This window comes from Mesoplodon densirostris, chromosome 9 (assembly GCF_025265405.1).
Source record: "Mesoplodon densirostris isolate mMesDen1 chromosome 9, mMesDen1 primary haplotype, whole genome shotgun sequence".
Classification (NCBI taxonomy): Eukaryota; Metazoa; Chordata; class Mammalia; order Artiodactyla; family Ziphiidae; genus Mesoplodon; species Mesoplodon densirostris.
In genome coordinates, this window is record NC_082669.1 from 90473312 (window position 1) to 90485356 (window position 12045).

The 12045-nt window shown below is 56.4% G+C and overlaps 1 protein-coding gene across 1 annotated transcript in view; it reads right to left on the minus strand.

The window, feature by feature from the left end:
* KCP (kielin cysteine rich BMP regulator) overlaps positions 1-10881 on the minus strand; it is a 27275-nt gene extending 16394 nt beyond the window's left edge. Inside the window, 10 exon segments of the mRNA XM_060108725.1 lie at positions 1855-1943; positions 2807-2900; positions 3106-3317; positions 3320-3425; positions 3641-3708; positions 6090-6174; positions 6782-6858; positions 6947-7136; positions 8026-8192; positions 10776-10881. Coding sequence (XP_059964708.1) covers positions 1855-1943; positions 2807-2900; positions 3106-3317; positions 3320-3425; positions 3641-3708; positions 6090-6174; positions 6782-6858; positions 6947-7136; positions 8026-8192; positions 10776-10848 — 1161 coding nt within the window. The 5' untranslated portion in view covers positions 10849-10881.
* Positions 10882-12045: the final 1164 nt, after the last annotated feature.

Here is a 12045-nt window from a genome sequence, read left to right on the forward strand (position 1 = left end):
CACACTCACACAGGGAGAGAAGCATGTGAAGATGAAGACTGAAGCCACGGGATGCCAAGGATCACCAGCCAACTGCCAGAGCTGGAGAGGGGCCTGGAACAGATTCTCCCTGACAGCCCTCAGAGGGAACTGACCCTGCCGACACCTCAGTCTTGGACTTCTGCCTCCAGAGCCATGAGATAATAGGTTTCTGTTGTCTAAGCCACTCCGGTTGTGGTACTTTGTTACCGCAGCCCAAGAAACTAATATAGGTGTATAACCTAGCATGCCACTTAAGTTCTCTGTGCCTCAGTTTACTCATCTAAAAAAAAAAAAGACAATAATAGACCTGCCCTCATAGCCTTGCTATGGGGATAAGATAAGGGTGTGGTATGGCATCCACTTCTGGAAGCTGACAGTTAACAGATACTAGCTGCTGCTACTCCCCATGGTCTTTCCCAGACAGACCCCATCCCTGGAGTTCACACTTATACCTGGGCTCACTACCTTAGCCCCATAAGTGTCTGGGCTGCCAGTGACTCTCCTCACAGGTGGGGGTGGGGCGGTGGGGTGTCAGTGTGAACAGGGAGGGGAAGCACATGGTTGCCAAGGGGTTGGGTGCCCCATGGCCTTCACAATAGAGTCCTTAGTCCTTGGCAAGCTGTCAGGAAGCTTTGTGACTGGCTTCAGCCCCCATGAACCACAGCCCTCCTTGGCGTGCACCCTGCTTGGACATTAGGTCTCCATGTGCCCCCCTTCCTCCCCCAGGCTTTGCCCTGACTCTTCCCTTATGCCTGGTGTCTTAGCCCATTCAGGCCACTGTAATAAAAAATCCCATAGTCTGGGTGGCTTATAAACAACAAAAATTTAGTTCTCACAGTTTTGGAGGCTGGGGAGTCCAAAATCAAGGTGCTAGGAGTTTCAGTGTCTGGTGAGAGTCTCCTTCCTGGTTCATAGATGGCTGTCTAATTGCTTGTGTCTGCACATGGTGGAAGGGACGAGAGAGCTCTCTGGGGTCTTTTTTATACAGGCACTAATCCCATTCATGAGGGTTCCACCCTCATGACCTAATCACCTCCCAAAGGCCCCACCTCCTAATACCATCACTTTGGGGGTTAGAATTTCAACATATGAATTTGGGGCGGGACACAAACATTCAGTCTATAGCACCATTTCTCCCTGCTCAAATCCTACTCACCTGTTAAGACCTAAGTAAACATCCCCCCCATGAAGATATTCTAGATCTGTTCTGCCCAATAGAAATATAACACAAACCACATATGTCATTTTAAATTCTCTAGTTGTCAGATTTCAAAAAGTAAAAAGAAACAGATGGACCTAAATTTTAATATTATGTTCCACTCAAACCAACATATCCAAAAAATTATTTCAACATGTAATCAACATGAAGTGTTAATGAGATACTTTACATTCCTTTCTTTCATACTAAGTCTTTGAAATCCAATGTATATTCTACATTTAGAGCCCATCTCAAACCGGACTGCCACATTTCAAGGGCTCAGTGTCCACATGTAGCGGCTCCTGATCAGACAGCAGAGTTCTAGATGCCTCAGGTCAGTTGTGTTTCTCCCTCCCTGGAGCTTGTTCTGCCTGCTGCCTGTCCCAGCCTCACTCCTGTAACCTGAAGCTCCTCGAGTTTGGTTCACAGACATCCTGCTCACCTACTGTGCTCAGAACTGGACATACTGAGGGCACGACCCCTTCCCACCCTCATGGTGTTCAGGGTTAGGTCTCCTCCATCTCTGTCCCCTCACAGTGCCTTTTGGGATGTGTTCAGTGGAATGAAGGAATGAATCTGGTGGGCCTGGGGTCGCGGAGGGGTGGGGGCAGCCCAGGAGCAGCACTGGGACTCACCAGGCACTGGCAGATCCGGCAGGGGTCCCCAGGTGTGGTCCACTCTTGGCCATGCTCCCAGTGAGAACCACCTTCTGTGCAGCCTTGGGCTGGGGGGGCGATGGGCAGAGAGGAGGCCTGGTGGGAGCTTCAGCCAGAACACCCTCTTTCACATGCCCTCTGAGGGTTCTCCTCTGAGCCTAAACCAGACCAGATCCTGCCTCTGCCTGGACCCCTCGCCTCAGCCTCCCAGCACCCGAGGCAGGATAAGGCCCAAGTTCCTTAGCCTGCCCTTCCAGGCCTTCCAGGGCCAGCAGGCCACACCCACGTGTCTCTGGCCCCTCCCCACGCCTCAGTGTAAGCTTTGGCCATTCCTGCCTGCCTGCACCTTCCTGACTAACACACACCCACCTCACGCTGAGTGTCAGTCCCAAGCTGCCCTCTCTTCCTGGAATGCCCTCCACCGTGTTCTGCCTTTCACCTTGCTAACTGCTCTTTAACCTTGAGGTTCGCTCCAGACACGCCACCTCCAGGAAGCTTTCCTTTCTGTGCCCAGGCTGGATTAGGTCTCCTTCCTCTGAGTTTCCATAGTATCTGTGCGTAATCTAATCCTGCCTTTGCGAGAGTACTGGCATGGATTTAGTGTCACCCTCTAGTGGCCTGCCTCGAGGGCCCACCCCGTGTCTTCTGTGCACAAAGCAGGTAATAGTCAGTGTTTATTGACGTACATATCATTACAAACATCTTACAAATGGGGAACTCAAGCACGGAGTAACTCCCTCAGAGGTACATAACCACTGACAAGGGCAGAATCTGAGCCCAGGCCTTCCAGCTCCGGAGCAGGGACGGCCAGGCATGGCTCCCCCCACTGACGGAACCCGCAGGTCAGAGGCCAGCAGAGTGGGCTTTGGGTTGAAGAAGTGGCATAACAGCCCTCCCTGGGGCTCTACCAGGGAAGGGGCAGGGCTCTCACCTTGGCAGGTCGGGCAGCAGTGCCCGGGCCTCAGGACTGGTTCGGGGCAGGGGATGGGCGGGCACTTCATGGGCACACAGCGAACCAGGCTCCTCTGTAATGCACCCATAGCTGTACTGCCCCTGGGTCTGGCTCCCAGAGACAGCAGGATGGGCCACAGAATGGGGATGGAGGGAGAACCTCTCCGGCACCAGGCCTCGGAAAGAATGTGAGGGGCTGAAAGTGTGGCAGGTGTGACCCAGGGTAGGCGGGGGTGTCCCAGGAAGATCAGGGTCTGGGCAAAGGTGCGGGGGACTCACCAGGCAGGAACATTGGAGACAAGGGTTGGAGCTGGACAGGAAGTTGGCCCCCTCCTCATAAAGCTGCCCCTCATACTCACAGCCTGGGGAGGGTTGCCAGAGTGACGGACTGGTCAGCAGAGAGCAGGGTGGGTGGACATTACCCGAGGGAAGGCATGACCCCAAGTAGGTACGGAACCCTCTGGGGCCGAGGGGATGGCGGGACAGGGTGTGGGGAGGTCACCTGGCCGGCAGATGGGGCAGCACTCCCCAGGTGGGGTGTAGCTCTCCAGGCAGTTGAGCTCTGAGCATGAGGGCCCCTGGCACTGCACCGTCCCTGCCTGCAGGGTAGACACGGAGCCCTCCTTCCTCCTCTGCTGCCCAAGCCGAGTTACTCTGCTGGCCTAGCAGGCCTAGCAGGCTCCAGGCCTCAATGCCGGGGTGGCAACAGCAGCCCTGCCAGGACCCCAGATTGGGCTTGGCGCTGCCAGGCCTGGGGTGAAGCCGGGCGGTGGGGACGTGGGTGGTGGACGGGACAAGGCTCTGATTCCCTTACCTGACAGGTACAGATGACACAGGGCTCCAGTTGCCACGTTTCCCCACTCCTGTGGCCTCCAGTACAGCCTGCAAAACCAGGGCCAGGCCCCCCAAGTAAGAGACCCAGAGAACTGGGGCAAAAGCACGGCCAAGGGCGCCACATCAAAGGGGCACCATTCAGGTGATTCTCAGAGATTTGTATACTTACTGCAACTTTCCAGCAGATGGCAGTATAGTGTCTGCCTCGAATAATCACCAGATTCCCATTATTTTACAACACATGGAAGCATTGAGGAAAGCGTGCCTTTTTAAAACTTTCACCAAAGACATTATATGGGCTAGCAGTGGCCCTGAGGCACCACGTATCCTACAAGCGATGTGTGTGTGTGTGTGTGTGTCCCTTTTCTTTGTTGGGAGATCCAACAACTCCCAAGACTTTACTCCTCATCTCTGGCCAAGACTCTCAGGCTACATTTCCAGACGCCACCAGTGCCTAAGCTTCTGTCCCACCTTTCAAACTAGCAGCTGCCATTCTTCCCGGGGTAGGGTTGCCAGAGACAATATAGGGTGCCCAGTTAAATGTGAATTTCAGATGAACAACACATAATATCGTAGTATAAGGATGTCCCAAATATTGCATGGGACATACTTGTATTTAAAAATATGTTATTTATACAAAATTCAAATTTAACAGGGCATCCTTTTTTTTTTTTTTTTTTTTTTTTTGGCAATGCTGCCTGCAGGATCTTAGTTCCCCGACCGGGGATTGAACCTGGGCCCTCAGCAGTGAAAGCATGGAGTCCTAACTACCGGACCACCAGGGAAGTCCCAGGTATCCTATATGTTTAGTTGCTAAACCCAGAAGCCTTATCTTTCTGACTATGAACCAGTAACAGCCACTGCCTCCACTCCTTTCCAGCTGTCTTCCTGTCACTGGTACCACTAGTTTCCCAAGCTCAGAGTCCACTATTCCATGGGATCCAACTACGTTCTTTGGAAACACCCCCCCTTCTGCAGCCCACTGCCATCCCTGGCTCTGTGCCTAGGCAACTACTGTAATAGCCCCCTAACTGGTCTCTCTGCATCTAGCCCATACCACGTGAAAATCCCAAAAATGCCTCTTTGAACATGACACACTCTGGCTTTTCAGCCTTCAGTGGCTCCCCATTGTCCACAGAAGAAAGTCCAAACTGTAAGGCTTACGGCAGTTTGTTCCCACTGGCTCTCCCAGTCTGATTTCCTGCAACACACCTTTCCCACTCTGTGTGCCTAGAGGGCCTTCCAATACACCCTTTCCTTCTAGTGAAAGCCCACTTTCCCTTGAAGATCCAGTTCGGATGACCTGTTGTATGTAGAGCCCTCCCTGATCACCTAGTCTGGGTGGGCTTCCCCTGCCTTCCTGCCCTCTCCTCTGGCGACTGACCACTTATGACCTTTCTCCACCTCCTCTTAATCTGTTCATTGGCTCTTAAATCTTGTATTATACTAGCTATATACATTTATCTTCTCACTAGATTAGAAGCTGCCTGAGGAAAGGAAAAAGATCAGGTAGAGCAGGGGTCCCCAACCCCTGGGCCACGGACAGGTAACAGTTCATGGCCTGTTAGGAACGGGTCTGCACGGCAGGAGGTGAGCGGCAGGTGAGTGAGTGAAGCTTCATCTGTACTTACAGCCGCTCCCCATCGCTTGCATTACCTCCTGAGCTCCGCCTCCTGTCAGATCAGCGGTGGTATTAGATTCTCATAGGAGCGCGAACCCTACTGTGAACTGTGCATGCAAGGGATCTGGGTTGCGTGCTGCTTATGAGAGTCTAACGCCTGATGATCTGAGGTGGAGCTGAGGCGGTGATGCTGGCGCTGGGGAGCGGCTGCAAATACGGGTTATCATTAGCAGAGAGGTTTGACTGCACAGAGACCCTAATAAGTCAATTGCTTGCAGACTCATATCAAAACCCTATCGGTGGGTGGCAAGTGACAATTAAGCTGCATCTTATGGAATAGACTGGACATAAGCAACACACTTCGGGTGTCACTGTCTCCCATCGCCCCCAGAAGGGACCATCTAGTTGCAGGAAAACAAGCTCAGGGCTCCCACTGATTCTGCATTATGGTGAGTTGTATAACTATTTCATTATATATTACAATGTAATAATAATAGAAATAGAATGTACAATAAGTGTAATGAGCTTGAATCATCCCGAAACCTCCCCCCACCACCACCCCGGTCCATGGAAAAATTGTCTTCCATGAAACTGGTGTCAAAAAGTTTGGGGACCGCTGATGTAGAGCCTTTGGCTCAGTCCCAGGTCAGAGGCAGCATTTGCTGACTTGGGCTTTGCTTCTGAACACCCCTAGCCACTGCCAGAGCGAGTGGGCAGACGTCCTCTGGACACATGCCAGGTGGCAGGCCAGGCTCTGGGGCCCCAGAACGAGTGCAGGAGGTGGGTCTGGGGCTGGCAGAAGGCTGACCGGGCTCACAGTGCGGGCAGCACGCTCCCGGCTCCGGGCAGGGTCCTCTTGGGCATGGCTTCTGGGTGCAGGTTATGGCTCCTTCCTGTGGAAAGCAGGCATCAGAACCCTGGAGGATAGGGCCTCCAGAACCGACACCTCTCCCCAGGCTGGGACCCACCAGAGGCGCAAGAGGCTGAGTTGGCTCAGACTACGTGGGCTACCCTTGGCCCAAGGGTTGAAAAGAGACATCCTCCCCCCTCCCCCATCATCTCCTGCCACTCTCGACCCTCGGAAGCCATCTCTTCCAGGTGCCAGCAAATTCCCCAGCGTGGAGAGATCCTAGGAAGGGAACCAAGGGCTTCCTCCGTGGAAAGGTGAGGAAAGAAATAGGTGGGTGTGGAGTGAAGTGAGGGAGCAGAGGCAGGTAGATGCCAGGGACAGATGGATGACTGGGGACACTGAGGGTCCACAGGCGAGGGGGCAGGTATAGGAAGACAAGAACCCCACTGTGTGCGTGGGGATTGAGCTCCAGAAAGCAGAACTCCTTGGAATCAGCTGAAGGCGGCCAGTGGCAAGGCTTGGGGGGATGGGCAGGGAGACCCCACTTCTAAACATTCAGCACACCAGGCTGCAGCAACAGGGAGCTGAGGTGAGGCAGACAGGTGAGGGGAACAGGTATGGGATATCCAGGGTGGGTCACAGGGGCTCACCAGGCAGCGGCAGGTGGTACAGGCATCTGTGGCGAAGGTCTCCCCATTGCCATAGGCCTGACCATTGTGGCTGCAGCCTGAGGAGGAGATGGTGCTGTCGCTCAGGCACTCAGGGCCATTTCTGGGCCCTGAGGTGGTGCCAGTGGGCAGGCAGATGGCACTCACCATGGCAATGGGGCAGCCCAGGCTGGGGGACACAGTGTGCAGCCCCGTCCTGGCAGACACAGGCTGTACAGGCATCTGGCTCCCAACGAGCCCCCTCGGGCCAGGCCCGACCCAGCCCCCAGCACTGGGGCAAAGCCGGGGCGCATTCACAGGACTCCAGCTGCCTCACCCTCCCCTGCAGGTCTTTGTTCTGGGGAGAGAGGTGGGGGTAAGATGCACTGGCTCAGCTTCCCCCACCAACTCCCACAGATTTGTGGGGTGTGAAAGCCAAGCCAGGATGAGAAGGAAACGTGAGAGTTCCAGAGCAAGGTGGGTCCCCCTCCAGGCAGCATCCAGCTCAAACAGTCCCAGTTCTCATAGCCTGGGGTCTGGATAGGCTCCCAGGGGAACACGGGCCCCCAGTCCTCTCCTTTAGACAAAAGGGGACTCAGTCCCTGTGACCCAACAGTTAAAGACTTTTATCTATCCAAAATCTTTCCTGATAATGCTCCATAATGTTTGCCAAATACATGAAAGAATATGAAAATCTGACAAAACAAATACCCGGAGGTTCTTCGCTGGTATGAAAGAACCGATGTTAAGAACTGTTTAGGGCTTCCCTGGTGGCACAGTGGTTAAGAATCCGCCTGCCAATGCAGGGGACACAGGTCCCAGCCCTGGTCCGGGAAGATCCCACATGCCGTGGAGCAACTAAGCCTGTGCGCCACAACTACTGAGCCTGCACTCTAGAGCCTGTGAGCCACAACTACTGAAGCCCGCGTGCCTAGAGCCCGTGCTCCGCAACAGGAGAAGCCACCGCAATGAGAAGCCCTCGCACTGCAACGAAGAGTAGCCCCTGCTCTCCGCAACTAGAGAAAGCCCGTGCACAGCAACGAAGACCCAATGCAGTCAAAAACAAATAAATAAATTAATTAAATAAATTTATTAAAAAAAGAAAAAGAACCGTTCAGATAAGAATCTTTCTATGTGCATTTAAAATAAAACTCTATTTCAGGGTCCCACGGGCCCCCCTTCTCTCCTTCCCTCCCACTGCATGAGGCCTGCCCTGCCCCGCGCACACCCACTGCCTCCAGTGGTACCTGTTCTCTGAGCTCCGTGACCTCAGCCTCCAGTCTGCCCAGTCGCTCCTCCAGGGGGCGCCACCGCTCCTGGGGGGCCCCAGCAGGGGCTGAGGAGTGGGCCGGCGCCTGCAGCTGGTAGTCGTGGATGTCAGCAAGCCCCAAAGGCTCCCTGGGGACGGCCCCACCTGAAAGCACAAGAATCCAGGGAGGGCCTATCAGTGAGGGGCTAGCAAGGCTTCCTGGGTTTGTCTTCCCAATGATGTCTATCCTGTGCCCACCCTTGTCCACCTGCCACCCACCATCCAGGGAAGGAGAGGTGGTCTGTGAGGGGCTGGAGTGAAAGCATGGGAGGAGGAGGAGAGAGCCCTGGGTGCACGGAAGTGACCTAGACCAGCTTTCCCAAGTAGTAAGAGCCTCAGGCGGGTATAAGCAAGCCCCAGGGACCCTACCTCACTGGGAGCCTGGGGGGAGGATCTAGATCAGGGCCTCTCTGCAGCCTGCCCTGACTCTGCAGGGGTCCCCAGCCACGGGGGCCATGCCAGGGTCATCCAGCCTCACTCAGGCCATGGACTTGGCCAGGGGCAGCCTGGGGAGCTGATGTGTCATGCTGGGAGGGCCCACAGTCCAGCACAGGCTGAAGTGCAGGAGAGGGAAACAGAGGAGTGAAAGGCGGGGCTGCTTTCAGGTACCTGGGGTCTGTGGGCAAACCCCACCCTCCTTCTGCTTGTCTTCACCTTCAGAAAGGGCACCACTTCCGTGCACAGGGAGGGGCAACTCTTCCCTCTGCTGCCACGCCCAAGCCTTGCCACTGTTTTCCAGGCCTGTGGCAGAGGGGCCTGGGAACTCCACCCAGGGCAGAGTGGGCTCCAGAAAGCGGGACTTGGCTGCATTTCTTTTTTTTTTTTTTTGCGGTACGCGGGCCTCTCACTGTTGTGGCCCCTCCCGTTGCAGAGCACAGGCTCCGGACGCGCAGGCTCAGCGGCCATGGCTCACAGGCCCAGCCGCTCCGCGGCATGTGGGATCTTCCCAGACCGGGGCACGAACCCGCGTCCGCTGCATTGGCAGGCGGACTCTCAACCACTGGGCCACCAGGGAAGCCCTTGGCTGCATTTCTTGAAGGGTTTGGGGAGGGTGCTGGTAGGGCCCCCAACTAGATTTTAAGGCACCATGAGAATGAAGACAGATTGTCCCGGGTTCTAGAGGACACTGGGTCCTAGGAGGGGGCACCCCTGAGTTCAGGCCTGGGGTTGGGGACGGCCACTTTCACCTGACTCTGATCCCCCTCCTGCCGTAGGGAAAACAAAGGCAGTGGGTGGGTGGGTGGGGGGGTCATTGTCTGACTCCAGGTGTCCTTCCCCCAAACATCATCCCTCCTCCCAGCAGAGGTGGGCGGGGCAGCAGAGGGTCTGGAGCAGGAAGTGCGTGAGCACGAGGAAGAGGAGGAGGGAGAGGGAAGGGTCTTCCCACCGAGGCAGCTCATTAGTGAGGCTGGGCCTGGGGGTGGCTAAAAGGGTTTCTCGTGCACACTAGCCCCGTGAAGCAGGGGAACAATATTGCTCACTCCCCCTCCCGCCACTGCCTCCACCAAAGGGGGTTGAAGATTCTCGTCCAAGACCTAAATTGTCTTCTTTTGTCCAAACCTGCTTTGTCCTGAGTTCCTCGGCTTCGTTAATGCCATCCCCACCTACCCAGAAATCTGGGGCTCAGCTTCTCTCTTTGTACCCCTCCTAGAGTCCATCAGTCTCTGGTCTCAGCCAGTCATCCCCCACCCCATCCCCCCAGCTCCTCTCCTCTCCCCTCTGTCGCCACTCAGGAGGCTGAAGGCTCCCTGCCTCCACGCGCTCCTCTTCTGCTTTCACAGCCTTTCTAAATCACACATCTGAAGGTTCCCAGCAGCAAGTCCAAATGTGAGCTTTCCCAGGTGCCATTCATCTTTTCAGCCCACGCTGCTACCCCCCCGCCCCCCGCCCACACCCCTACCTTGGGCAGGGTGTGGTCACTTGGAATGGCTCTCTGTCTTGGTATGGCCCCTGTACCTCGCTTCCTTCCCAGCCCCATGACGGGCGGCCAAGGATGGGGTCCCAGTCTCTTAAACCCTCCACCCCAGCTTGACAGCGCACCCCCACCCCCTGACCATGAGTCCCCCTTTCAGGCCACTCCCTCCAGGCCTGCTTAAGCAGGCACAAGAAAGGGGTCGGGGAGAAGCTGAGGGTCCTCTGGGACCCTCTGGGAAGATCGGGCCAGTCCTTTGCCTGGAGAGACCTGCAGAAAGAGCTCCTGACTGTTGCACAAAGCCTGATTGCTCCCCGTGGACCTGTCCTCGGCCCCCCTCCCTTCCCCCCTGCACAGTCCCGGCCCTGACCTCTCTGTTCCTGCCTGTTCTTCTGGATGAAAGCCAGACACAGAGACTCAAAGTCAGCTCCCATGGCGGGCCTTCTTTTTTTTCCCCTTTCTCAAGACAAATAATTAACTTCAGACTCCCAGATTCCAGGGCAGACTCTCCCCCACTGCTGCCTGCAGGAATTCCTCCCGAGGCCAGAGCAGGAAGCCCCGTCCTGCTCCGGGACCCCATGCCACAGTCTCCGTGCTGCCCCGACCATGCTGGCTCCTCCACCGACGGGGAGGACTCAGGCTGGCCTGGGAGGCACACGCACCCCGAGGCAGGGCCCAGGGAGGCGGCCCCCGGCCCCAGCCGTTCCCTCAGACTGGGCTGAGCAAGAGGTGAGGTCCTGCCTGGCTGCCCCCAAGCCCTCGGCGTCCCGACCTACCTCTGCCGGTCCCCGGGGCCAGGCCCGTGAGCTGCAGGACGAGGGGCAGCAGAGCGGCCGCGGCCCTGGCCATGCTCGCCCCGCCTTGCTGGCTTGCTGACTACGGTCGTGGTCGCAGCTCAGCAGGCGCTGGGAGAGGCGGGGTGTGGAAACACCAGGCCGCCTCCCACCCAGCCTTTGTTCAGGGAGGACTTCTGGTGTCTGTCACCCCGCCCCGTGGCGCCTGCCTTCCTGATGGGCACCTCGACCCGACCCCGGGGCCCAGCCCCATCCTGACCCCAGACCTGGCTCAGAGGTGCAGGGGAGCCCCCGGGAGAGCAGGAAGCTGGGAGGGGTTGGGGGCGACTTCTCCTGCATGTGATCCAGGAGCAGGCTCGAAAAACCCCAGACTCATCACTCTTGGGCTCTGGGACAGCTGGTCTCCCAGCCCCTTGGGTTACTTCGTCACCCTGGGGTTCCCTTCCTCAGCTGTTTACAGGAGAAGCAAACTGAGCTGGGTTCAAATCCCTGCTCGGCCAATTCCACCAGGCCTCTAACTTCTAGTTGCCTCAGTTTCCCTGTTTGTAAACTGGAGATCATAACACCTACTTTATAAACTTACAGTGAGGATTAAGAGAGACTAGATAGATAAAGAATTTAGGGTAGGGTAGTGGTCAGCACAGACTAAGTGCTCAGTAAATAAATAAAAACAAGAGGTGCTGCTCCAGGTCTCCGAAGTCAAGGGCTCCCGGTCTCCTTTCTCCACCTCTACATTTCTTTCCTGGACTCTACTCACCATCCCTATCCACCCCGGCAGCCCCAGGCTTGGCCCCAAATGCCAAGGCCTTTCTTCTGCAGCCCATTTTCCAGCTCTTGGGCTCAGGCTTGGCCTGTGTGTGTGTGTAGGGGGGTGAGTCCGGGCGGGGGGCAGGGCTGGGCCTTGGGCTCAGCAGGCCGAGGGGGCCAAAGGGAGGAAGTGGGAGAAGCTGGTCACGTGGGCCACAAGGCTGGGAAACTCCTCAGTGCAGCTGGAAGCAGGGGAGGTGGGGATGGGCCCCAAGCTCACAGGCAAAGGGACATGGAGGGTGGAGCCATGAAGCCCGCCAGAGCAGTCTCCCTCCCCATAAAGGCCAGCAAATCAGAGCCACCCTGCTCCCTGCTCCCACCCACCAGCCCACGTCAGGGCTAAAGGTCCCTCGAGCCCACTCTCCAAGCACCTTAAGGGAAAGCAGTGTCTCTCCTCAGAAGTGTGGGCCCCTAATAGGCCCTGAGCGGTTGGCGGCAGGGGACG